Raw genomic sequence first — 27143 nt, 5'->3', positions numbered from 1 at the left:
ACAAAGTCTCTCACCAAAGACTCTTATGGAAAGTAAGCTGCCGTGGGAGAAGAGGGAAGGTGCTCTCATGGATTGGTAACTGGTTAAAAGATAGGAAACAAAGGGTAGGTATAAATGGTCAGTTTTCAGAGTGGAGAGAGGTAAATAGCGGTGTCCCTCAGGGGTCTGTTCTGGGACCAATCCTATTCAACATATTCATTCTGGAAAAAGGGGTAAACAATGAGGTGGCAAAGTTGCAGATGATACAAAATTACCAAAGATAGTTAAGACCCAGGCAGACCTCGAAGAGTTACAAAAGGATCTCTCAAAACCGATGACTGGGAACAAAATGGGAGATGAAATTTAATGTTGATAAATGCAAAGTAATGCACATTGGGAAGCATAATCCCAACTACACATATAAAATGATGGGGTCTAAATTAGCTGTTCACACTCAAGAAAGAACTCTTGGAGTCATTGTGTATAGTTCTCTGAAAACATCCACTCCATGTGCAGCGGCAGTCAAAAAAGCAAACAGAATACTAGAAATAACTAAGAGATAAATAATAGGACAGAAAATATCATGTTACCTCTATATAAATCCATGGTATGGCCACATCTTGAATACTGTGTGCAGATGTGGTCGCCCAATATCAAAAAATATATATTGGAATTGAAAAAGATTCAGAAAAGGGCAACAAAAATTATTAGGGGTATAGAACAGCTTCCATATAAGGAGAGATTAATAAGACTGGGTCTTTTCAGCTTGGAAAAGAGACGGCTAAGAGGAAATATGATTGAGATCTATAAAATCATGACTGGTGTAGAGAAAGTAGATAAGGAAGTGTTGTTTATTACTTCTCATAACACAAGAACTAGGGGTCACCAAATGAAATTAATAGGCAGCAGGTTTAAAACAAATAAAAGGAAGTATTTCTTCACACAATGCACAGTCAACCTGTGGAACTCCTTACCAGAGGATGTTGTGAAGGCCAAGACCATAACAGGGTTCAAAAAAGAACTAGATTAATTGATGGAGGATAGGTCCATCAATGGCTATTAGCCAGATGGGCTGGAATGGTGTTCCTAGCCTCTTTTTGCCAGAAGCTGGGAATGAGTGACGGAAGGGATCACTGGATGATTACCTGTTCTGTTCATTCCCTCTGGGGCCCCTGGCACTGGTCACGGTCAGAAGACAGGATAATGGGCTAGATTGACTTTTGGTTTGACCCAGTAGGGCCATTCTTATGTTCTGGCATGAAACTTGCAATCAATGTGGGGAAGTAGACGGTAGTGAAACAGTCTGATGTTACCATCCAGAAAATAGAAAGGTTGTGGGGTTATACGTAAGTGTAGAGAGGGTTTGGCCGGGGCTTGTCCCTTTCCGGGACGGTGGGAAGCCACATCGCCTCACTACTTTCTTCCAGTTGCTGACGGGGAATTATCCTGGCCACAGGAGTCTCTCACCGTAGCAGCAATAGAGGCAAACACAGACAATCATTTGCACCCGGCCCCTGGTCATCGAGCAATAGCAAGTCAAGAACTCAGGTTCCCAAGCAGGAGCTAAGCAACTGTTTATGCAATTAGCAGGCTGAGACCCAGGGTCAGAGCAGGGCAACAAAGAATCAATGGTTCAGGCCCTCAGGCAGGTGCTGAGCCAAGACAGGTAAACAACAGGCCCAGGCTCTTGGCTCTGAAGGGCCTGGGAGAGGGGGAGACTGACACCCACAAACTGGGTGGCAGGGAGGCCTCAGGCCCACCCAATCCGCTGCGTCCCAGACTGGGGCCCTAGTAGTAGCAGACAGCCTGCTGCTGAGTCAGTGGGGATCCTAGCCGCAACACACTGACATAGCACTGGCAGTGCCACAGCCAGACTAGGGTCGGCTGCCCCCGGACTACTTCTGAACTTCCCCTCTGGAGGTACCTGAGTCCAGATGGTGTCCTCCAGGGGGGCCAAACACCATGGAGTCCTCTGGGTAACCGGCAAGGGGCAGGCTGGGCAGCTCCTCCGGGCTCTGGTCGGCCTTGGGTGTTGGCAGGTCAGGCCAGTCCTTGGATCCGTCATAGGTCACCAGGGTCTCCCAACCATGAGTTAGGCCGGTGGCGTCTGACCTCTCCAGCAGCTGCTCCTTGAGTGAGTTCTGGGGTCGGGCTTTTACACGTCTGTCCTGCACCTTGACCTCTGGGGGACGGACACAGGATTCACTGGCTCCGCCCCTCTGGTGTGGGAGGGGCTTATCCCTCTCCTGGGCGGCGGGGAACCACACCACCTCACTACAATAAGGTACAAGCTTCTGCTAACAGGAAGGGCCAGAAATATGTTCAATGAAAGATTGTCACATCACTGTGTATTTGTTGTCTTTGAGGAATATTTTTTTTAAAATGATGCCACCTGGTTTATCCCAGGGGAAGAAGGAGAATGCATCACAGTGGAATTTCACACTGATTCTGCTGTCCTGATAGTTTTGCTTTAAAAGTCCAAAATGAAATTATGGCTTGATGCTTTCAAAAGAACAAATATGTCAAAGACTGCCCAGAAAGAGAAGTTACTGCTGGGATGAAGTGCAATAAAAACCAGTGCCAGAAGGTTAGCACTTATGAGAACCTCTATAAATGAAGAGCCATGGAAAGTTATGGTACTATAGAAATGTTTATTATTAATCATATTCAAGAGGAACAAATAGTTTTAATATGGAACTAAAAAAAGACTATTAAAATTGTATCTGAAGTCAACACTTCAATGGTGTTCTCGTATAGGGTATTCTCAATTCCCTTTTATTTATCTTAGCCAGGGTCAGACAGTGGGTCAGATTCATCCTAAAAACTGCAGCAGTGGAAAGTAGCTGTAAACTGCCCTCTGCCACTGGTGTCCTGACGGGGACTAGAATCTTGCAAAAAGAAAATAGTGCAGTTAGGGTGGGGATATGTCCGGGGTGTCCGGGGAATGTGCTGATTCATAAAGCATGTGATTCATTGGCCTGTGGCACCTTAACTGTGTAAATTAATGCTGCTTCCTTCTGGCAGTAATCTCCAAAGAAGAGCAGCAGCTGTGCCACTATCTACCCTCTTTCAGGATGCACATTACTAAAGGAACAGTGGATGTATCTGTGACTTTTTTTAGCTTATTAAATTTTTATATAAAAATACCAAACAAAATGTAAGAAATAAGTTGGAAACCTGCTACTATGATACATGGAAGTGAGCTTGATGAGTTATTTATATGGTACTAAATGTGTATATGCTGATTTCACAGAGCAAATAAAGACTGAGTCCCTTCCTGAACAGTTTCCTTACGAGACCCTGATTCTGCAGTTCGTGGCCTGAGATGAACTGCTGCATCCTGGCAAAGCCCCATGAAGCAGCCCACTGCAGGCAGTGAATTGCAGGTGGAGCTTTAGTTAAGAAGAACAGGAGAAAATTGCCATGTCAGGGGATGGGGACAAGCTGAGTTTGAGCACAGCAGGGTTATGTGGTCACATAAGAAACTAGCATGTATATACAGATAGATGAACTTTTATTTAGTTAAAATTGGTTAAATTGATTGCAGCTTAGCTTATAAGCAACCTTGAAGGAATAGGTTATAAGAAGGAACTTAAAGAAAAGGAGGAGGTTAACTGGAGATGGAAGGAAGGTTGGAAATGGGCCTGGAAGAAGAACATAAAGGGGGCATTAAGAGAAGTGATTTTCCCTGTTTTCTCAGTTTGTAACATGCTTTCTCCTTTTAAGTGGCTGGTCCCCACACAGGATAAGAGCCTGTTTCTGCTACCTGAAGAAAAGGAGTACTTGTGGCACCTTAGAGACTAACAAATTTATTTGAGCATAAGCTTTCGTGAGCTACAGCTCACTTCATCGGATGAATGCATCCGATGAAGTGAGCTGTAGCTCACAAACCTCACGAAAGCTTATGCTCAAATAAATTTGTTAGTCTCTAAGGTGCCACAAGTACTCCTTTTCTATTTGCGAATACAGACTAACACGGCTGCTACTCCGAAACCTTTCTGCTACCTGGTTATTGTTACACCTCTAGATCTAATAGTAGAGGTCTGTGCTTTGCTTTTGACAATCTCGGCGTCAACTCTTGCTGATAACCATGGCAGAGATTGTTACATTCAGACTTTGCCTATGAATTGGTTAATTGTGGTTTTTCCAAATTTATTTGTTGTTCAAAATTGTCTGACAAATAGTTTGCACAAATAGATTTGGGCCTATGCATTCACAAACTTTTCATAAAGTCACAGGTTTTGATCCCTCATTAGATGACCTAAAGTGAGTAATTCTAAAATGAATGTTTGTACATGGTTACAAATGAAAGTTTCCTCCCTGCAGTGTTCATGTAAACAAGAGATTTGCATGAATGTTCATGGATGAACAAACATGGTCAGTTCAAGTCACAATTTGACTTGACTGAATGAACATGTTCAAGAATACTTCCCCCCACAATTCACCCAGCTCTAATTCAAATGTACTGCTTTGATGCAAATATTTTTTCGAAGCTGATAGTCCTAAGAATGGAATGTACCTAATACTTAACACATACTGTAACTGGAGAATCTCTCCAGGGCTGGAGGCTTCTTGGATGTATATTAGCATCATGTTTTTCTATTGAAATATGAAGTATATTTAGAATTTTTTTCTATGAGTAATGTTGACAAATTCAGTATTTTAAACTACAGACCTTGGATTTAGCATCCAAGAATTTGTTTTATATAAATGTAACAGAAGGATTTGCAAGGTCTACCCAACTTTTTTCAACACTGTAACATAACGTTAAATCAACTGAGGTAGTCTCATTTTAACAGATCTCTGTGTATTATTCTATGTTTAGCACATAGTAGTCCAGTGACTATTTCAAAGAGGGGGATTCAATTCTACATTAAATCTATGCACTGAGAATCTTTCCATTGACCTCTTCTATGGTCTTTGGCTCAGGCTCCAATACTGGGGTTTGATTATGGGAGCAAAATGGAAAATGCCTTGGAGTTCATGCAACTCTAAAATGAATGAACTTCAAATTCCTAGACAGTATGTCAGTGAGGAAAATTCCTCAAGTGAAGAAAATATATCTACAGAATTCATTTTTATGTCAAATATCCCAGTTCTTAAATGTAACCATGGATTGAAGGAAGGGCACTTTTAAAACAAATAATATTGAGCTTATTTTGTAATATCAGTGGAATGGATAGGATCAGCACTTTGAAAATATTGAGTTATATTGTGCCCATCCCTGCATGCATGTGAATGGGGAAAGGGGAAAGGGGAAAGGTCACAAGGAGCTTCCCCAAACACCTTGCACCACAACAAAGGGTCTAAAGACAATCCAAGTTCTTGGGTGCCCTGCTAATACCAGCAGCTGTGCTGCAACAGCTGAACAATTGCTGTGATTGGACCACGTCTACATGAGACTTGAATCCATGTTAGTACCATTCTTGGAGAACCATATCTAAACCTGACTCTTACTAGAAAAAAAAATTACACTGTTTTAAATCTCAGAGTAGACAGATTCTGACCTTATGAGATCACTACCAAAAAGGTTTTTTGAGGGCTATGCTCAGTATATGTGGACCAGGGAAATGGTTACTTCCCTCCTAGCAATGTTTAAACACCGTTCTATGTTTAGAGGTGCTCAGTGATGGCTTTTCCAAATCTCAGTGTAGACAGGTGGTTAAAATTTTCAGGAGCCTGGGTTACTTACGAGCATAAGTGCCTAAGTCACTTCGGAGAATTGACTTGGAATCCTAGGTATCATTGAAAGTCTGTCAGTATATAAGGTGGCGGAGTGGGCTGTCTGAAGACGGGAGCAGTTGCCACAATCTCTCTAAAGACTTGTCTATATAGATAACCCAGATCCAGCTCCTCTGATATGTGCGGTATTGGTTGCCTGGTGTAGATGAGCCACTGGCTGCCAATGACATGTAAAGCGTTCTGTCTATTGAACCTGTGCTGTGCAGACTTAGATGACATGGGGTAAAATCCTCACTCCATTGAAATCAATGGGAATTTTGCCTTTGTCTTCAGTGGGGCCAGGAATTTCCCTCCCTCCTCCCTCCCCCTGCAATGTACTTAACATGTCACAGTAACACAGCTATAGCAGGCCTTTCCATGTAAATAGAGCTGAAACCAGTGTTAGCAAAAGTGTAAAATATTTGCAATATTTTTCTAATGTAGACAAGACCTAGGGATGGTGCAATAGCGATGTTATTCCATGGTCTCCCCAATGTAGGACTTTAGCTAAATGCCACAGTCTCATTCTAGAGATGAACCTCTTGCTATTCATTTTTTTAAAAATATTTTTCTCTTTCTTTCTATTGAAGAATTCCTGGTGAAGAAAACCCGTGGAAGATTTAAAAAAGGTAATTTTCATATTGTAATTACTTAGCAGTGTCTTATTTGGGAATAAGGGAACAATTTGACAATAGGGAATGACCTTTTTATGGTAGGTCCCCTGTTGCATCTCTAAAAGTGATCAGTGCTCCAGAATACCTTTTGATATTGAGCAACTTCAGGCTTAAATGATGTCAGAGTTCACTATTCTTCTTCCTCTGTATTCACTGAGAGTATCTGGGATGACTGATTACCAAACCAATAGCAAGCAAACCCTCCTCTCCAAAATCAAAATGTTAAGCATTTTTCTTTCCATTCCATCAGTAATGAGGAAAGGGGGACTTTAACTGATTCTTCAAGAGTTACGAGGACATTAAATTCAGAGGGGAGTCTGAGATGATGCTATTGCCTTTTCCAGGGCACTAAAATGATTCTACCATTCAAGTACTTCTTCTGCTAGGGAGTTAGTGAGCTGACAATTATAGTTTGTTTAGCCCTTATGCTTGTGAGTATTGTTTGCATAGCCGTGAATAAAAAGGATTTTGTATTTGCATGTTCAGACCATTGTGCTTTTAGGTAAGAAATAAACATTAGACAGTAGTGGCTTAACAATACAGGTTAACTGAGTTGTCTAACACCATTAAAACTCAGAGCTTCTAAAACATCCACATTTTCTGCCATTGCCCCAGGCGTGTAACATTTTTTTTTCATTGCGATTGTGAATATACTCATTAATCTGTGATAAAGGGAGACCCCAAATGTAATCAGAAGAAGCACAGCACTGTGCTATCCTTTCATTGCTGCCTATCCACTTGACTTCAAAGATTCCACTGTAGTCTGAGGCCTTTCATGGTCTGAAATGGTCAAATACCCCGCTAACTTCATATAAGTCAGTATCTTACGTTGCTAGTAAATTCTCTTCCTCTGCTTACCAGCTCTTCTCCTTTTTCATGCATGGGCATACACATACTATTCTTCTTGCCGATGAAGGTGGGGCTGTTTTGGAGTGGATGATACTCCACACAGATATGGCACATTTAGAAGTATAATTGTACTAAACTACTCTCATTTTTTATGTTTGTAAATTAATATTCTGGGATTTTTCAAACCAATTATTCTTCAACAATATCTAAATAATTAATATAAAAAGTCTAGTTTGAAAAAGGGACCTGATTTTATAGAGTCCTTAAAGTTGACTTTCCACAGATGCTGCAGAAGTTTGGCAATATTTCCCTAAAGGTCTAACCCTCATTTCCCTGCTTTCCATGACAGAACAGCAAATGACCTGCAAAAGTCAGCTGTTGTAGCTAATCATCAACCGTATTAAATGTTGACTATTTCTGTAGTAATACACTCTTGGATATTAAGTCTCTGGGGAAGGACAGGACTCCTCAGATGCACAATAATAGCATTTGCGTATGTCACTATATTCAAGGTTGCATCACCTTATCCTTCATAACCCCTAATCTTGAAAGGCTTATGACAGCTGTACAAATTATCTCTGAGCTAAAACTCAGTGTACTAGATTTCATCACAAGAGCACATTTTAATATCAGCTTTAAGTTTTCTAGAAAGCCATTCAGCTGTTTAAGCAATATGAATTATTATCCAATCTTTCTCTAAGTCCCTTAATTCAGTTAACACAGGTCCTTCTTTGTTCTTTCATTATGTTGATACTCTTGCTGGAATTCTGTGCCACTGCACAATGGATAATTTGCACAGAATTAATGTTCCCTGCAGAATTTTATTTTTTCCCACAGAATTTGTAATTTTTTCCCCCAGCACTCCTGTCAATGCCTGGCACAGATAGGTGGGGCTCCCACTGTCAGCAGGAGTGTGATTATATTGTGTTGTTTTGACAAAATATACAGAATTTTGCAGAATTTTAAAATATTGTGCACAGAATTTTTAATATTTTGGCACAGAATTCCCCCAGGAGTAGTTGTATAGCATTTGGTGAAAGCCAGTTCCCCTCTGCTGGTCCTATTGTCTGAGATAGCCTTTTAGTGCCATTCTATCTAAGTAACTATTTATCTCATTTAAATTCACAGCTGAAAGCATAGAGTGTCCCTTCCCAGACTGCTCAACTTAATTTTCCTATGTGAAGTGCATTTCGTAACTTTGTGAAGTGCCTTGAAATGCATTTTGTATGAATGATGCTAATCCAAATGGTGTTATACTTGAATTGTATTGTAAATGTATTTACTGGTACAAGATGCAATTTTTCAATCCAACTACAAACAGCCCAGATGTAAAATGAAATAATTTTTTTAATATTATTGACTTTTGTTACTTAAAATAAAATATTAAGATAGTCTGGTTTAAATTTTAATGATAATATCTTTATTATCTCAATAAAGCATCACAAAAAGTTTTGCTAAGTACAAGACATCAACAGCATTTCTAAGTAGAGCTCTGGGAAGGATGGAAGTTTCATTTCATAAAGCTTTCTGAGATTTTGAAATGGTGGCTTCATTTAAAATTTGTGTCATTTGAAATGTTTTATTTTGACAAAATGAAAATAATATAACAATATAATAGAAAATATTTAAAAAATGAAATGAAAATCATTTCAAAATGAAAAATCAAAATGTTTTCTTCTGAAAATGTTGAACTGGGACATTTTGATCTTGCCAGAACTTTTTTCATTTTTTTCTATTCTGATGTAATTGACCTAATTTCATGATGTGTTTTGATCTTGATGGAACTGCATATTCCAATGAAATATGATTCCATCAAAGTTTCTCCAGCCAGTTCTATTTCTAAGAGAGACTGAAATTATGCATTCCTAATATAGGGCATGGCTGCCTTTATAAAATAAGTATTATTATTAATATTAAATAAATACAATTCATAAATATTACTTGAATGTAACAAGTTATAATTAAATATTTAAATATACAATATTCCACAAAGCTTCTGAATTAGCTGTTTTGGTCAAATGTGTATATGATAAGTGACACCTTCTAAATTATGCTTTCATTTATACCAGAGTTAATTCTGAGCAACTTCACTGATTTCAATGGATTACTGTAGATTTACTTGTTGTAATTGACCATTTACATTCAACTGGCAGGCCACAGTGGATCAGACAGATCCATTCTCACTATTCTATGTCTCACACATAATGAGTGTTTTGTGTGGTTGCCTAAATGTACATTTACCTAATTAGTCAGTCAACCAGATACATAATTCATATTTCAAAATATGTGTACCTGACAGTTCAGAATGATTCAAAATCACAGTTATGTTTTATTTCCTGCCATGATTTTGTTTTTTTAACTTCATTTAGAGAAAAATTAAATAAAATGAATATCTACACTTTAAGGCTAACCTTATGGCTATGTCACAAGCTAATAAAATCAAGGATCTTTTTGCCTTTCCCTTTACTGCCATAGCCCAAGATGATAGGTCTTCAGATATCTGTATTAATCTTATCTGAATATTGTATGATTTTCCCATAATCTCTTGGTTTGTGCAGTAATCATGTAGTACTAACTATTAACTGAGATTCAAGTGATGCTAAATCTCACTCCGTGTTCCTGTCCCATTGTCCAGCAGTTCAATGTCTGAGACAAAATACACTCTGAATTTTTTCTTTTCCTTTAAGTTAATTCTCCTTTTCCTTTCCATTTTAGCATTAGTCCTTTATACCTCCTTGTCTCTGCTTCTATAACTCCCTCTAATACTGACTTGATGCATTTATCAAGTGATGAATAATATGTAGTAAGATTCAAATAAGGTAAGCAAGACACAATTCTTTCTTTGATTCAGAGAGTCAGTTCTCTTAATAAGAACATCTGTCATTTGATTGGTCATTGAATCTTGTGTTTCAGGTCACAGAGATAATTCACTGTAGCTGGAGCTTTGCTGTATGATAATTGAGGAGCAGGCAATCAAAATTATTTTACTCTCATGCTCCAATGCAGTATTGCAGTGGGATTTTTGTTAGTTTTTTCACTCCTTAGTCTGAAGTTACAGGCCTCTCTTATCAAGTTCTTCTCATTCTTTTGTAGTTTTGATCATAGAGAACACAGGTTATTTTTTTCTCCTCAATCATTATTTTCAATAGAAAAGCCCGACTTCTGTTTTATGGAGCAAGACCCTGGAATCTGCCGAGGCTATTTTTCCAGATATTTCTATAACAAGGAATCACAGCAGTGTGAAAAGTTCAAGTATGGTGGGTGCCTGGGAAATCAGAACAACTTTAAGGCCTTGGAAGAATGCCAGATTGCCTGCCAGGACAATTGTAAGTTTCTTCTTCTTCTTGTTCTCATTTTTATTTTTATTTTTGAATGAAGTATGTATTGTTTTAAGGGATTTGTGGGGAAAGGGTATAATGCAAATAAAGGACCTGGATTCTGCAGTAAGCACTGCATCGAGCTAACACATTTAGCCATGAGCAATTTTGTTTGTTTGTTTTTAAATAGCATAAAGCTAGTGCTGGTTATTTGGCACTGCTTAGTTCCAATAAATATTGTAGAATTTCTGGTTCTTTCAGTTAAATATCTGTACATATTTTCATCTTAAAAATTCCAGTAAAATATTCATTAACATTGTACCTAAAAAATATTTAGAATATTATAATTTAAAAAAATTGTCTTTTAAATCAAAATTAATATGTTTGATATCACATCCTAGTGCATATGCAAATTTCATTGATCAAAAGTCCATTGCCCCAGGCATGAAATAAGAGTAAATTTTTAAAAAATATAGAGCCATGTTGGAGCTATTGTTTAGCTCCACTGATTTCAACAGATCTACATCATGCCTCGTTTCTGGCCTGAATCTGGATAAGGGTCATATGAATTGTTAGTAATAATACATATTTGAAAGGAGTTTTATATGTGCACTGACTAGAATGTTGGCAGTGCAACAACTAAAATAATGAATTTCAGTTCAGATCTTAAATTATTCGGGAGACAAAGTGGTCCCAGGATAGCATTTGTACCAATCCCATATGGTAAAAATACCAGTGGGGGTTGGAGGAAGGTTGGTTTTATTAGTGTTATTAATTCCACACTTGGAGTCAGTCAAACCAATATTTAGTCACATGTTAGTTTCAAGGTCTAGGCTGTCCAGATATCCCGTTAGCCACTATTTCTCTCTTTTTCTTTCAGCAAATTCACTGCAATTAGACCACCGTGACGAACACCCCATCATGATGAACAATAGCTCTCTTGTTGCAAAGCCCAGTGAGTTTCCAAGGCTTTTTGGTAAGAATTTCCTTTTGAATTTGCATGGGTAAAACAAATGGAGATGAGCATTCCTCTGAAAGTGAAGGGGTAAAATTATCTATAGATCTACAGATATTAAGAAATACTTGGCTGCAAAACATAAATTATTTGTACATAATATGTATGGTAGAGACTGAACAGTTTTCTTCTATGGCCTGGAGTAAACATTGACATGTAAGAGACACTAAAATTGTGAGACACATAATTACCATAGGAAAGATTAAAATCAGTTACTGTGTGGCAACAGAGAAGGAGGAAGTGAATAAATATGAGCCATGTCTGATCCTATCTGACTTTTTCCCACATAGAGACCAGGGTGTCTGCCTTCCATAATAGCAAGAGTTTCTTGGCTTTTTCCCCCTATGCCAAATTAATTCTCTGCTGGTGATTTGCAGCTGTATTACAGACCCTTTCAGCCACCTGGATGGTCCATGGGGGCCATAACCAGTTTTCAGAATTTGGCCCAGTAAAATTATCGGACCTGATTCTCATGTACACTAAGACCATTTTACACGACCCTGGTAAGGGGATATAAGTAACAGGTGTAAATTACATTTGTATCCATTTCAAGGCTGTCAGAGAGGTGTAGAATCAACTATATGTAAATAAGCCTCAGGCTCTTCGACTCTGACATTAGCTCTGGACCAGTTTCCACAGCTGAGGACTGTGCATTAGAGATTGAGAATATGTCCAGGTTTGAAAGGTAATTGTGGTTGAGGCATGTCAATTTGTGATCCACAGTTATACAAGAGGGAACACGCAACAGCTGGGAAAAGACTGATCACTCTCACCAAGTCTTTCTGATGGTCTTCTGCACTTGTACTCACATATACTTCCTGAGATTGAGTGATGGCTAATGTATTCACTGAGCCTTCAGTGTTTGACATTGGCTATAAGATAATGGATGGGGAATGTGTTAGTGCTCTTTGCCTAGTGAGATTTTGATAATAAACCCTGGATATGTATTCGTTTGTGTTGTGTTACATTTCTTGCATGCATTGTGATGATATTCACTGTTGGGCTGAGGATAAGCTTTTGTGACGCTGTCTATTTTGGGTACCAGTCTGCAGCATCGGATGCTGAGACAGCAACTCACAGTTGCTGAAATAGCTAAGCTATTAGCAGAGAGGATAGCATTTTGGAATACTATTTTGCTGAAAAGTCTTACATGAGTGGAAGCTTTTTCTAACAAGAAAGCATAAATACAGAGTCATAATAGCATGTGAATTCCTTGAGATATATTTACTAATTATGTGAGTCTGAAAATCTCACACACAACAAATGTATGAAAATGAAACAGCATAATCAATCATAGGTTTTTTTTCTACAGCATTTTCTATTTTTAAATAAATGGGCACATTATGGACTCAATAAATAATACTCTCCAAGGAATCACTCATTATAGGAAATATATTAACATGCCAGTGAAAATTTATTTAATCTCTGTTTCAAAGAAAGAAATGCATTGTTGGTGATAGATCAGAAGCTGCAGAAACATCAAATAAATAAGCTACCAACAAACCTATTGCCATACAGACAACTGAAATCTTCTATTTCTAGATGGAACTATATTTCTTCTTTAAATGCAAATTTGAAACTTCTTGCAGTGTTGCTCACTACGATCATCTTGCTGACAGAAAAGATCATTTAGTCTTATTCTCCTTCTGGGTATAAATCACAGGGGTAACTTCATTTTACACTGTTGGAAAACCAGAGAAAGTGAGTCGAGAATCAAACCTTTCATTTTCTGATGGAACAGAAATGGGAAGCTGACCTGTGATATTCAAACACTCCACTGTGCCATTTAAACATGGTATAGGAGTGAAATCCCATTATCAGTACAGTCCGTATGCAATTATGCAGGTTGTCAATTCCTATTCTTGTTACTAAAAGATTCTCTCCAAACATGATCCTGACCCTCTACTGGGGTAAATTGGCATTGTTCTACCTGTTAACATGCCTGTAGCAATTTATACTTATAGATCTGGTCTGCTGGATGCAAGATCTGATCATCTGTTATCTTTGTAACAGTTCTGCAATTTATGTGAAGATTGTTCAGTTTTCTCTTCCTTGACAACCAGAAAGCTGAGACTGAAGTTTAGGTACTGCAGTAAAGTAGGGCTCAGGGAACAGTTTGGTGATATCTCTGAAACTATTAGATATATGAAAGATAACATGGCAAATGTGCATTGTGTCACACTTGGCTCTTGGAGCCTATCCAGGGATGGAGGGAGAATGAGTGAGCTGGCTGTTTCCTGTAAAGGAGTCCAAACAGCCTGTGTCCAGCCCTCAAGTACAGGATAGAATCCCTGTTCAGGAGTGGTTCCTCTTTCCTTCCCTGTTTTTCAACAAATTTCAGAACTTTCCAGTCTGAGCACCCGAGGCTCTCCAGCTTCCCAGCTTCTGGCTTCCCATCAGGAAACCACATATAGCTCTGGGGAGGCTGGAAGCCTGGGCTTCCCAGGAGCCCACCAGGCAGACTGCCAGGTTGCCAGGGAGCTGGGTAACCCAGATGCCAAGGCCTGGCTTCTGTCAAAAGCTTCAACCGAACCAACATGTTCCCATGGAACATTTCTATTCCATCGTATCAGCAGTTTCTGATGGAAAGCTGTTTTGTTGGAACACTTTCCGCCATCTCTACTCAGAAGCCTTTGTTCTGTTCCTTGCATGTATACAATACAATAGATTCTTTCATTGCCTGTTCATGACCACATAGGTGCTGAGCTATGAGACATTTTATCTGGCAAATAATAAACATAGGAAGTCCAAATTTATGAAATTGTCACTGAAGATCTAAAACCTGTATAAATTAAGGGGTTTGGATAAACAGGAAAACAAGAATACAGAGGATAAAGCCAAAAGTCTTTAAGGGTCATAGAGCTCAAGGCCGGAAGGGACCACCAGATCATTTAGTCTGATGCCTGTATATTGCAGAACACTACCACCCAGCCATCCGCACACAAACCCCAAATGGAAAAAGTGCCTTGACTTCAGTGGGCTTTGCATCAAACCCATAATGTTATTTTAAGTGCTAGTAGAGTAATGCTGTAGTTCCAAGCAGAAAAAAATTAGATGTATGACACCTAATTAGAGCAGTCAGAGGTGTGATTGCAGAATGTGTAGACATATGCAAGCTAGCTAGCCTACCAACGGCGGTGAAGTTGTGGCAGCACGGACTTCAGTGCAGGCTAGCTGCCTAAGTAAGTACCCAGGATCCTGGGCAGGCTTGTACAGAGCATGCTGAAGAATGTGCTTAATTGCTATTTTTTAAAACAATTAGTGTCTACTGCCTGTGCAACAAGACCTAGCCTGGTTAGCTCAAAGGCTGTTCAGACCTCTGTGTGGTCCACCCACTGGGGTGGGGGGGGAAGGGAAGGGACACACACTGTGCAAATGTGATTACATACTTCTAACATGTTTTTTTTAAATTGTGTCAATCTCTCATTGATGGAGACTATCCCAGTAGTCAATATATTAAAATCAAAATCCGTTAATCATCTGTATAATTGTGGGACATGAAATCCAAAATAGAGCTTGTTTCTTTTTATCATTACGTTTTTTTCTTAATTACGGCCTTCATGCAGAGTTGCCTTTGTACATACATAAAGGGTACAGATTTTCACAGGCTGGCTGTTTCCATGATGCTGCACAAAATGCAGGGGACATGCAGGCATCCTAAAGATTGTGACAATCCATTTAAATGGGGATTGGATAACTATTAGTCTTTTTATTTTTTTACAGAATGCCTTGGGCAATGTACAGTGTAGTTTTTTAGAAACAGTATAGTTAGAAAGGATCCTGAATAGCATTCAGATGTCACTCCGAAGGGTATATTACACATGCCTGGATTAGACAGTCCTTCCTCAGCTGAAACTACTTCATGGGAAGAGGAAAGTTTTGTAGGAATGTCCGTGAGCTGGCAGTTGAAGAGTTCATAGGGTTGCCACCGCTCCAGGATTGTCCTGGACTCTCCAGAAATTAAAAAATTTATCTTTAATTAAAGATTATGTCATGTGACGAAATCTTTGTCCAACCCCAAATTGGCAACCCTAGTTCCAGAAGGAAAGTCCATTATGGAAATGAAATATGGGCTTTACAAAGTGTTAGCTGTCTCCCAATCATTGTGATGAACCAATGTTCTTGGGGCACCTGCATGCATGGTCATGGTATTTTCCCAGAGGGCCAGCCCCATGGCACTAATTCCCAGGACACACTTGCTCGCAGCATGACAATTCCTCGAGGCAAGGATTTTTTCTAGAAGATGAACAAACCAGGCAAGTAATTTATATTCCCAACTTAAACTCTGTGAAATATTATAACATCCCAGTCTCATCTACCCGTTGTCACTGATATGCCCTTTTTTTGTGTTTTTTTCCAGGTTCAAAAGTTCCCAGATTATCATAGGTAAGTATGTTGGTCTTTACTGCTTCCTGAAGCAATCTTTGTGTTTCAGGGCATAACTTTATCTCCAGCTGAGGTTAGGATGAAATTCACTCTTAGCATAAACTTACTCAGTTAGCCTTGGTGTACACAAGAAAGTTGCACCAGTTTATTAAACTAAAGGCTATTTTAAAACAGTGCATACTCCTATCTGGACAGTCTCTTGTTTTGCTTTGGGTGGCTTATTTAAAATTAATTTAAACCTATTCCAGATTAATTTTAGAATAAACTGAAATAAACTTAGTTTAATCCAAAATAAGGTGTCCACACAGGTGTTTGCACTGGTTTAACTTAATCAGTTTAAAATCACAACTTCAATTAACCAGTGCAATTTATGTTGGCAAACTCTAAGAAACATATTGCTGGCATTTTTCTAATCTTCGTCTGAAATGTTGTCATTGATTTGTCAGACTCAAAATCCTGGTCCATTTATCCTTTCTGGAATAACAATCCTTATGCTCCAAGTTACTAATTCTTTTTCTCTCTTCTCTCAACATTCTCCAAATGATCAATGAACCCTTTTAGTTACATGATTACATCCATACATAAAACATTTATTCTCGTACTGAAACCTGAAAAGACTACATTTGCCTTAAAATGCAATTAAAAATTCTTTACTCAGTTTTTGCATTCAAAGCATTTTTGTTCAACACTGTAATGTTCTTAATGTTGCTTAAAAATGTATAGTTCCATTTTACTGTTATTTTCTTACCCAACACAATTACTATTTTTCCTTCCCAGCAATATTTCACACTATTTTTCATAATGCTATCCAGGGAACCTGTTAGCTAATCATACTTTATATGCAGATATTTTTGGTAATGAGAACATTTGTAAGACACGTAAAATGTAACTCAATTTTCTCCTTTCTTTTTCAGTCTGCAGTTCTGTAGCCACCTTGTAGCCTGTTGCTCGCTGAGCGGCTTGTCTGGTTCATCGTCCTGTATCTTCAGGATGCCTTCAGCTCTGTTATACTGCAGTCTCTCCTGAAAACGTCCAGCTGTTCTGTGCTCTGAACTGGTTTTTACAGCTCTCCAGCCTTGTGGCTTCTTCAAGAATTTCTGTCTGGCTTCTTACCGTCCTTTCATCTGTTCAAATCTTGTAGAGAGCAGCTCTGCTAACTCCCTAAGTGACAACTGTGTCCTCCAGGAATCTCAGCGATCAGACTGATATAATGGCTTCCATTCCCTTGAAACTTCAGCCTTCTTGCATTCAGAAGCTATATGCATAATTTTCACTTTGGCTTCTGAAATAGGCCTGAGCCTATCTGGGTTGATCAGTCATCCTGCTTCTCCATGCTTTGGTGCTTCTTCCAGCCTTGGGTTAGTTCCCTGGCTTGGTTCAGCTTCTAGTTCTTCTGGACACAGTAACACAGAAACGATAAGAGCAATAACAGGACAGCAGCCTTCTGCTTGGAACCTTAAAAATGTAACTGCCATACTACTAACACCAGATTCTAGTAGCTTCTCTATTGATTGTTGTGCCTACTCTTGCCCTTCATTCCTTGGTTAGACTGTCAATCACACTGTCTGCTCTGTCTGGAATTTTCTTATTGGGCAATGCTGTTCTTACTCTGACTTTAGGTTTAGCCCTCCAAATCTACACAGCCAGAGCCCAATCCTGCAAGGTGCTGAGCACCATCAGCCCTCAGTGATATGAAGGTGTGCAGCCCCTCTGAGGAGCAGTCACTTCATTAGGTTTAGTATCATTTTGGAGGTACTATTTTAATATCGTCAATGTTAAATTACTCCTCTTTTTTTGCAAGGTGTGTCAATTAAACCTTCTCCCAGTGATGTTAAATGGCACCTCTTTCTATAATGCTAGCTGAAAATATGAAGCACTTTGTATTACTACATGTGGAGTGGGGCAAGTCCTGCTTTTTTTACTTCAAATGTGAGGACAGAATTTGTCCTAGTATGTTGTGTGATCGTGTAATGAAAGATGCTAGTGTAATTCATACTGTACATGCGAGGGGGCAGAAGTAAAGTTGCTGTGAAATTTACCTCTGAATTTCCTGAGCTTTGTGTGATTAAAAACTCTTACCTAATATTGCCTTAATATACTTATTTGGGGGGGGGGCTTGCTCACAGGTGTTTAAACTCTGCAATTTGTGACACTGAATATAATAGATAAGAAAATAGCACCAGGCACTCAGTGGCACGTCTAACCATGTTTCCTCAATGTTCTTAGAACCACCTCCTCTCCCTTCTCTCTGCATGACCCCTGCGGATCGAGGCCTTTGCAAAGCCAATGAGAAAAGATTCTTCTATGATCACTCAACAGGAAAATGCCATCCATTTAGCTACAGTGGGTGTGGTGGGAATGAAAATAATTTCACCTCCAAAAACTCATGTCTGAGGACCTGTAAGAAAGGTAGGGAAATCAACAGTGCAAAGAGGTTAAGATTCTGCTGTCCAGAGCCTGAACATTTCATGCAAGTGGGTATGTGGAAATATAACAATGAAAAGATAACAAAAACGTGCTATGATTCCAGCAAAGAATTACATATTAGATGTTTTATAATTGATCAAATAAAATACGCCTGTAATACAACAAACATTTAAGCAGTTGCTCAATCCATTAAATTCAGCAAACGATTATCTCCACAGCACAGTATGTTGTAATGTTAATTGGAATTACATGTGTGCATCAAGAAGAGAATACGGCCTTTTTTTAGTAAAGCATTTAAGCACATGCTTAACTTTCAGCCTGTAAGTAGTTCTGTTCCGTTGAAATTAATAAGACAAACTCACATGATGAAAGCACTTTGCTGAATCAGGGTCTTAAGGCCAGATTTTCAAAGGTGTTTAGGCACCTAAAAATCCACATAGGTGCTTCTGAAAGTCCCAGTAGGTAACTATCTTCTCTTGATTGCTAACTTGCTTAACCACTTTTAAACATTCCTCTAGGTCAGTGGTTCTTAACCTAGGGTGGACGCACACCCTGAGGGTGCGAGATGCCCTTTCTGGGGGTGTGAGATATGCCAGATTTTTTTTAGAAGGTAAATCATCAAAAACACAAATTAAGCACAGGCACATAAGTACAACTACTTTATTTCATAAAACCTAAGTGTTCATTAAAAATGTATAATGTTAATAATTACTGTAATATACAAACAAAAAATATATCTAGGTTTTAAGAACTGACCTACTTCAACGATTTTTGATAAGGGGTACAAGAACATATTTTGAGAGCCAAAGAGGTGCAGGCTGCAGTAAAGGTTAAGAACCACTGCTCTATCTTCATCTTTAAGAACCTAAATACCTTCGAAAATCTGGTTGTAAATGCTTAGCTGTTATAAAATCCAGACATATTTAAAACCATGCTGTGCCAACAAGCCCCAACTGCACCAGGTAGCAAGGGATCAGTTTTGTAAAATTAACTCACTTAGGGTTTGCTCATTTGTCACTGTGGGAAAGAAGTGCTGAAGTGAAATCTCGAGACTCTTACACAAGTTTATTCTGTCTCTGTCTTCCCTTCCTGAACACTGTAGTAAATAGGAGAGCATACTTTCCCCCATATTGTAACATGGCTCCCGGTGTTCACAATCAGCATAATAATAATGGTGGTAAAGCAACCTTCACTGGAACAAATAAAATGGGGATGCTCCAATCAATGTGATTTCAGGACAAAACATCCACTTTACTGCCTGTGCACAAAGGGCCAAATTGTGCATTCAGATACACATGTGAAAGTCAGCCCTATACAGAAGGTGAGTGCAAACCCTATGCACCGCTGAAGCCCTCCAAATAGGGCATCAATGTGACACTTATGTGGCACTTATGTGGCACAGGACCTTGTGCTGATCTCTGTACAGGGATGAATTTCACCCATTGACTTCATTAGAAGTTTCATGTGTGGCTCTCAGAGCAGAATTTGTTCCATAGAACATCTACCTTACAGCAGAATATTGCAGATTTTTTTTTCAAAAGATTGGAGTCATTAAGAAATATTAGGCCTAATTCTGCTGTCACTGATCCAGCTCTCGTTACAGGCAATGGGACTCTTGCCATTGACTATCGTGGGCTTTGGATCAGGTCCACTTACAGTGCTGTAAATCAGAGTTAACTCCTTTTTAGAGTCAATGAAGTTACACCAGTGTATGTAAGAGCTGAAACAGGCCCATGATCCCAGCTGATCACACACATTCTGCTTTAATGTACACTAGAGTAAATCTGTAGTAACTCTAGTATGGAAGTACACAGGTGTAACAGAAAGAAGAATCTGGCCCTTCTTTATTTTCATATGATGTGGATGTCTTATTTGGTACAGTGTGTAAAATTAATTTTTGTTTGCCATTAGATTTCAGTAAAAAACAAGGACGAAGAGGCTTAATGAAAATCAAGAGAAAAAGAAAGAAACAGCCGTTGAAACTGAGGGAAGATGAAATCATCATTGAAAGGATATAACTTCTGCTTTTTTAAAAGAGAAATGTGAACTACTCCATTATCTTTCATCTGTGAACGAAAGCATTAACAGCAGCATTTTTAAACTCCTTACTGTACTGATCATTTGATTATGCATTATTGGGCGGCTTATCTATTTTGTTTTGTATTCCTTATTCATGTGTGCTAAGCGATCAGCATTTAATTTTTTTTCGGACAAACGTAGTTAAAAATGCAGTTTGGCAATGTACACTCGCCAACGGAGCTGAAGCAGGACAAAACAGACTGTGTGTGTATATCTGAGCCACAATGATTCAAAGATCAGGCTGGCTTCACCTAGTCTGTTTTATTGTCTTGTTTGTCTTCCTCTGTAAACTTTCTTCTCGAAAGGAAGTATAATGCTTTTTATATTGGAGCATGAATAATTCATTCCTGAATACAGATAAAGGGCAATTGCTACAAAGAGACACTGGGCCTGATTCTGATCTCATTTATTATATATTATGTAAATCAGGTTTTAACTCTGCCGGAGTCCATGGAGCCAGACTGCTGTAAATGGGGTGTAAGATCATAGTTAGTCCCACTAAGACCACAAAGAGAATATTCAAGTCATAAACAGGTGGAGAAATGTCACTGTGGATCTTCACAAAGCCCAAAGTATATCAAGGACACTGAGCTTTACAGCTGAAGTCATCAAGCCTCACCTTGTTGTGGCAATGGAGACATGGGTAGCAAGATAATAGTTCCCAGTAAAACAAGTTTATCTTCGTCTATTTAAAGACAAAACAAAAAATTGTAAGTAAATTGATCACTTTAAAGATCTCATGACATGTCCTGTCCCTCTGAAAATATAATAGATGCTGGATAGGTTTGGGTTGTTTTTTTTTTGTTTTGTTTTTTAAAAAGAGTATTTATCATTTCCATATGTTTTGCTTTGAATACAATGTCTTTGTGCCATATGGCAATAAATGCTTGGCATATATAAAAATGAGCTGGTTTTCAGAATACTTATCTTAATTGATATGGCCCTACTTCCATGATATGTGAGCCCATCACACTCTTAAATGTATCTATCTTTCCTCACTATATTTTGAGCCATAGGAAATTGCTCTTATCACTGATTTACAGACAGGGAATTGAAACAGAGAGAGAAACTAAAGGCCAGATTTTTAAAGGTATTATGGTGCCTAAAAATGTAGAGAGGTACTTTGAAAAAATCCCAGTAGCTGCCTATCTGCATTTTTAGGCACTTAAATACCGGACCCTATGTGATTGACTGGTTCAAGTCACACAGAAAATTGTTGCAGAAGAAGGAACTGAACCTATGTCTGCTATGTACAAGGATAGTACCTCAGCCACTGAACATCCTTCTGTCTAGGATGAGTTGTCTGAGTGATTTCAAAAGCCTATACTTTTTGTATTATTTGTCCTCTGCTACATTTTGTGCTACTAAGCCTGCTTTGAAAAATACTTCTAGGACTGAAATATTCACTGAAAAATATGATGCCTTATGATTGTATCTTATATAAACCTCTGTGAGAAGCAAAGAATCATAACGTGATAACTGTTTGACTGGACCAAACTGGGCTCTTCTTCACCAGTGTAAATCCAGAATAACTCCAATAACTAGTGAAGATCAATAGTTTCTCATTTCTCCCCACATGTAATTTGTTTTATGGTACTAATGGGTCTGATTCTTGTCTCACTTACTACAGTTCAAAATCTACACTGGGGTAACTGAGAGCATAACTTGCCCCAGCAATCACATTATGACTTCACTCCTCAGTCCCAGTGAAGCACGTTAGGATCTTTGGATGAAAGGTTCAATAAAAATGTTAGTTTTTATTTTAACGTATACTCAGAAAATCAGATGAAAATATGTTAAATCAAACCTAGAATGAGAAACATATTCAATATTATATAAGGAAGCTTAGACATAAATTGTGCAGATTGTGAACTGCATTGTATTGGAGCAGATAACTTTATTAGACAACTGGGCAAGTTAGTAATGATAAGTGCAGTTAGAAGGCCTGATCTTGCATGGTTACTCAAACTAAACTCCCATTGGCCTGGTTCTCACTTACGCTATGGGCCATTATAGCACTCTGGCAATATCATTTATACTCCCTTTAAGGCACCATTACACTGCCAGAACAGTATAAAGGGACCCTAGTATAAATGAGCATCAGGCCCCTATTCTTTAGTAGTAAGAGTACGGTTCTCAAACTAGCAACAATTCTAAAATGGATTTGCATTATCCATTCTTAGGGAAAATCTTTTCTTTTTCATCAAGTCTGCTCCATGGCTGCCATTGCAATCCCACAGTGTCACCATTTGCAATGTTGATACTGTAAAGAAGCTTAAAGTAATGGGACCTTCAGTAGAACGTAAATCAGACAAATATTGGTTTCACCTATTACTTCATGTACTAAGAAAACATATTGCAAGTGGATTAATTGTGTATGCTTCTTCTTCAATCCTAAACATTGCTGAAATCAGTGTGAAAAAGTGAAAGTGAAAGCTGAAATCAGACTTTCACTTTATGCAAAACCCTATCTTTACTGTATGGTTTTTATAAAAGTGCAAATCTGCTAAATATTGTTTGCAATGTTATTAGCCCTGTTGTCTTTTACTGTAATAACCATGAGTTTCATGAAACATTGTTCTCTTTTTATCTGTGCATTTGTTTCTGTATGGTAATCTGGATTTTGTAGCATAGTAATAAATGGAAAAGTTTATGATGGTGTTTTCTTATAATGTGAAATATTCTCTTAAAAGCTTCGTAATTAAATGGCTCAATTTGGCAGAACATCGATTTGATTAGTTCGCACCACTAGCAAGGCAATGCTGGAATTGTTTACATTTTAAATCTATTTTCCCCTTCTGCCCAAATAAGGAGAGTGGCTATTCACTTGGGAAAGTGATCCGGATAAAGGATCCACTCCTCGATTGTACAGCGCTTATTACTGTGAGTATCCCCACTGAAGGGATCACTATGGATCAGCCTGCAAGTAAGAGGATGGGCAGTTGACAGATGGCAGCCCAAGGAAGGAGTGAGTGGGTTTGAAGTATTGTTGACAACCCCACTTCCCTTGGGCCTTGGCTTGCCACTGATTTCCCCCAGGGGACTGGAGTGTTGTGCTCACTATGGGGAGTTAAAGCCAACACCACTTCCTATGTGATGCACTACATCAGAGAAAACACTATGTGCAGCAGTAAGTACTTGCAGGATTGGTCTGTGTATGGTAAAAATAGCAACAAGCTTTTTTTAAAAGATGAAATATTTTAAATATACAAAACTGGTCCTATTTTCTGAAGAGCTGAATCCATGAAGCCTCTGCCTCTCTGCTTGAAACAAAATCACTTAATTCTCCTCCCTCCATTGCCCCCAAGGAATCCTGACATCAGGTTGCCTCAGCTGCTGACTGTCCACAGAACCCTGTTTAAAGGGACATTCCCTCTACAGGATGAAGGGGAGGGAAAGGTGGTCATTTGGCATGTCAAAGTCTACTATAACCTGGGGCTATCTTTCATTTATGTCCTGAGCTCTGCAGTGTTGATGGGGGATGATGTCCACCTGCTTCTCCCCCGCCTGATTTTTTCTCCCATATCAACCCCCCCCCACACCCATGTGCAGATCAACAGTGCATGCCACACTGTTTACAGAGACCAGCCCATTGTTATTAGAATTGTATTAATGATAAGATTATATTTATTGTGCTTCTTTCATCCTGAAGAGGATCCTTTGCTGCTTTACAATCCATATCTATGAGAACATTGCGGTAGGTAAGCAAAATAAGGGCTGTGTGTGAAGGCCACACCGTGCACCACAGGAGGAGAGGGTACAGAGATGGTATGAAGCTCAATGTGTTGTTCTTCCACAGTCCAGGGTGATTCCCATGGTTGGCATAAATTACAGCAGCCTGGAGAATTTGACTGTAAGTGTTCTCCATTAGAAAGAAGAGCAATGAATTGAAGAGTAGGATCAATAATGTTAAGTGACTGAGAAGTATCCAGTGTTTCCATCCAGAAAAAGGAGTTGAGTATTATCAGACAGACAGGTATTGCACAGCTGGGGTGAAATCCTGGCCTCATAGAAGTCAAGGGCAAAACTCCCCTTGATTACAGTAGGACCAGGATTTCACCCCAGAAGAACATGAACCATCTGTCTTTGAATGTGCAGGATTTGGGCATGCATCAGTCATCTGGGAAGTGTAACTACAGTTCCCCTCCACCTATCCTGTTTCCTTAAGCAGTAAGGGCTAGTATTTCATTTTTAAAAAATCTTTCTTCACATCCCATTTAACATAGTAAAAGACTCATGTTCCCACAAAGTAATCCCTTATTGGCTATTTATCCTTCTGAGGGAAAGCCACTACAGCCTGATCTATCTGTCCCCTAATATAATCCATAGCAGAGCTTCCTTTCATTTTCCTTTCTCTCATTCACACAGCACCTCTTCCTCTGCTCACTGTGATACCCTCAGAGCAACTAAACTCAGAGTAATCAACTGTGATGAAGTGGGTATGTTCTTACTGTTTTGTCTGAATACTGTGTTTGCCTCAGTTTCCCTTATGTGTTATTCAAGTATCTAAGTGGTGGGACAAGGGTGTGTGATCATTGCAGAGACCCCTAGGGGAAGGTGTGACTGCCAACTGTCTGCCTGGGCACAGAGGGAATAGTATCCTGTATCTGTATCCTGGTAATTGATGGCCAAGGATACAGAGCCCAGTTGGGGGAGATGGAAAACAAAGTGAAACATGCAGCCAGGTGACCTGTTTACCCAGGAAAGAGACAAAGTAAAGAGACAGGGCAGTAGCTCATGACTGACGCTGGCTGCTGGAAGCTGGTCAGTCTCCTGGTTTGAAACTCGGGGGATAGCCCAGGGTTTCCCCCAAGATGGAATTTTCTGAATGTTCCTGCTTTCTGTATTAACAAGATCTGTTCTATGCTGTGTTCCCATCAACTAATAAACTCTTCTGTTTTACAACGCTGGCTGAGAGTCACCTCTGACTCCAGAGTTGGGGTGCATGGCCCTTTGGGGGGTGTAAGGCTTCCCCAGGTGTCCCATCCAGGTGGACTTGCTGCAGGATGCTCACAGTGTGAACAGGGGTGCTGAATGCTCCAAGGTCAGACCCAGGAACAGGCTTCTTGCCCTGGTGAGAATGTGCTCTGAGGGAAAACACACTGCACTAGAATCATGCCTGACTTCATTCAGAGCTGTTTCAGAACACCAGCACTGTGACTCTGTGACACCAACAGGTTACACTTGCTCCACAAAGACAATTAAAAGTGAAGGATGAGTCTTTATTGGATAATAGAGTTGGTTGGAGGGAAGGAATAAAGGGATCTAGGCCAAGATTACAAAAATCAGAGAAAACTGAACGCTATATCTTAGTGACACCAATAACCATATTCCTGACATTTAATATAGTTCATTGATTCCTTCCTTTAGCCAGAATCCATTCAGATTATTTTGAAGGAAATTTAGACTGTGTTCAGAACTTTCATTTTCTTTTCACTTCTTAATTCTCTTAATATACTCACCCCATCACGTTTACTACTCTTCTAATCTGTATTCCCTTTCCTCCATTCTACTTATTTTTCTCTTATTTCTCTTCTCTCTCCAGCTTTTTCCCTCTGTTCCACCCATTCCTTTTTCCACTGCCATCACACCTGCTTTAAGAACCAGTACATTTCTTTAAATTTTAATAAGATGTCTGTCCTTCCAGATTCAATGTGTTCCTGCATATTAACCTGCAAGTCAATTTTGTTCCTCACAGCTATTTCCTTAAGGTGTTATCATCATTTTAAAATTGGGTTAGTTTAAAAATAAAATGAAATATAGATAGATCTCAGGAAATAATTAATGAAAATTCTCATGCTTTGTTTCTATAAAACTGGGTACATTAGAGATCAGTGAACATCAAAGAGTTTGGAGGATTTCTTTGCGAAAGTACCTATGTTGTATCTATAACCTTTTCTGAACGTACAGCAGAGCATTTAGTCTGCAAAACAAATCTGGAAATCTATCAAAAATAGTCTCTCATTGGTCTATAGGTAACTCATAGTTTTAATCAGGAAGAAAATAACATGTGAACAGCATATGTTTGGTCTTAGTATTTCTGCTCATGACTAGAACCAGAAAATGCCTAAAAATTGGTGGGGAAGAAAGTTACCTGAACTTTTTTCAAACCTCATTCATGTTCACATTGTGTTTGGCCTAACAAGTTGTATAATTTCTTATATTATCGGAAGTGGTCTCTGCAGCCCCTTCCATCAGCTGTGTTTTAGTCATTCAAACTACGAAATGAAAACTAATGTTTAAATGATGTATGGGTGAATGCTGAACACTAGATGGCAGCTTTACACTGCACATATCATAGTCTTCTAGGTAGCTAGAGAGTAATGTTTCCCCTGCCCCAGTTTAAAAAGGTTTTCTCCAGTATAGTTCATAGCTGTTAACATGCAATAAAAACTTGTTTGTGTCTTGTTTCTTATGCTTGGTTGATTCACATAGTGTTATTACTCCATATGTTTTGTCAGAAGAGCTCTGGATTAGCAAATCTTTGGTGCACAACCTTTTCTGTTTCACTTACTATATAATGGTAGGGTCACAAAACTCTTTTGGCTGCTCAGATTTATGTTTAAACCTCAGACCTGATGATCCAAGATTTTTCCTTTCTATCGAGTTAATCTGGATCATCACGTCTTGGGTGTAGTCATAAGGCTGAGACCCTTGACAGATTTTGATGATCCTACCACATTTACAGTAAGCTAA

The 27143-nt window shown here is 39.0% G+C and overlaps 1 protein-coding gene across 8 annotated transcripts in view; it reads left to right on the top strand.

Annotated features, from left to right (window-relative positions):
- Positions 1-23100, top strand: part of TFPI (tissue factor pathway inhibitor) — a 240754-nt gene extending 217654 nt beyond the window's left edge. For 3 of the 8 annotated variants that reach the window (XM_043505454.1, XM_038421844.2, XM_043505453.1), the window contains 5 exons: positions 6291-6329; positions 10373-10549; positions 11421-11516; positions 18168-18350; positions 20280-23100. In XM_043505454.1, the coding sequence (XP_043361389.1) occupies positions 6291-6329; positions 10373-10549; positions 11421-11516; positions 18168-18350; positions 20280-20386 (602 nt within the window). In that variant the 3' untranslated portion in view covers positions 20387-23100. Of the gene's footprint in view, positions 1-6290; positions 6330-10372; positions 10550-11420; positions 11517-12278; positions 14598-15915; positions 15942-16855; positions 18025-18167; positions 18351-20279 lie in introns of those variants that run through there. The other 5 variants (XM_043505457.1, XM_043505456.1, XM_038421845.2 and 2 more) reach the window with 3 other exon arrangements.
- Positions 23101-27143: the final 4043 nt, after the last annotated feature.

The sequence above is a fragment of the Dermochelys coriacea genome, chromosome 11 (genome assembly GCF_009764565.3).
Source record: "Dermochelys coriacea isolate rDerCor1 chromosome 11, rDerCor1.pri.v4, whole genome shotgun sequence".
NCBI lineage: Eukaryota > Metazoa > Chordata > Testudines > Dermochelyidae > Dermochelys > Dermochelys coriacea.
This window is presented reverse-complemented; position numbering and strand designations above follow the sequence as displayed.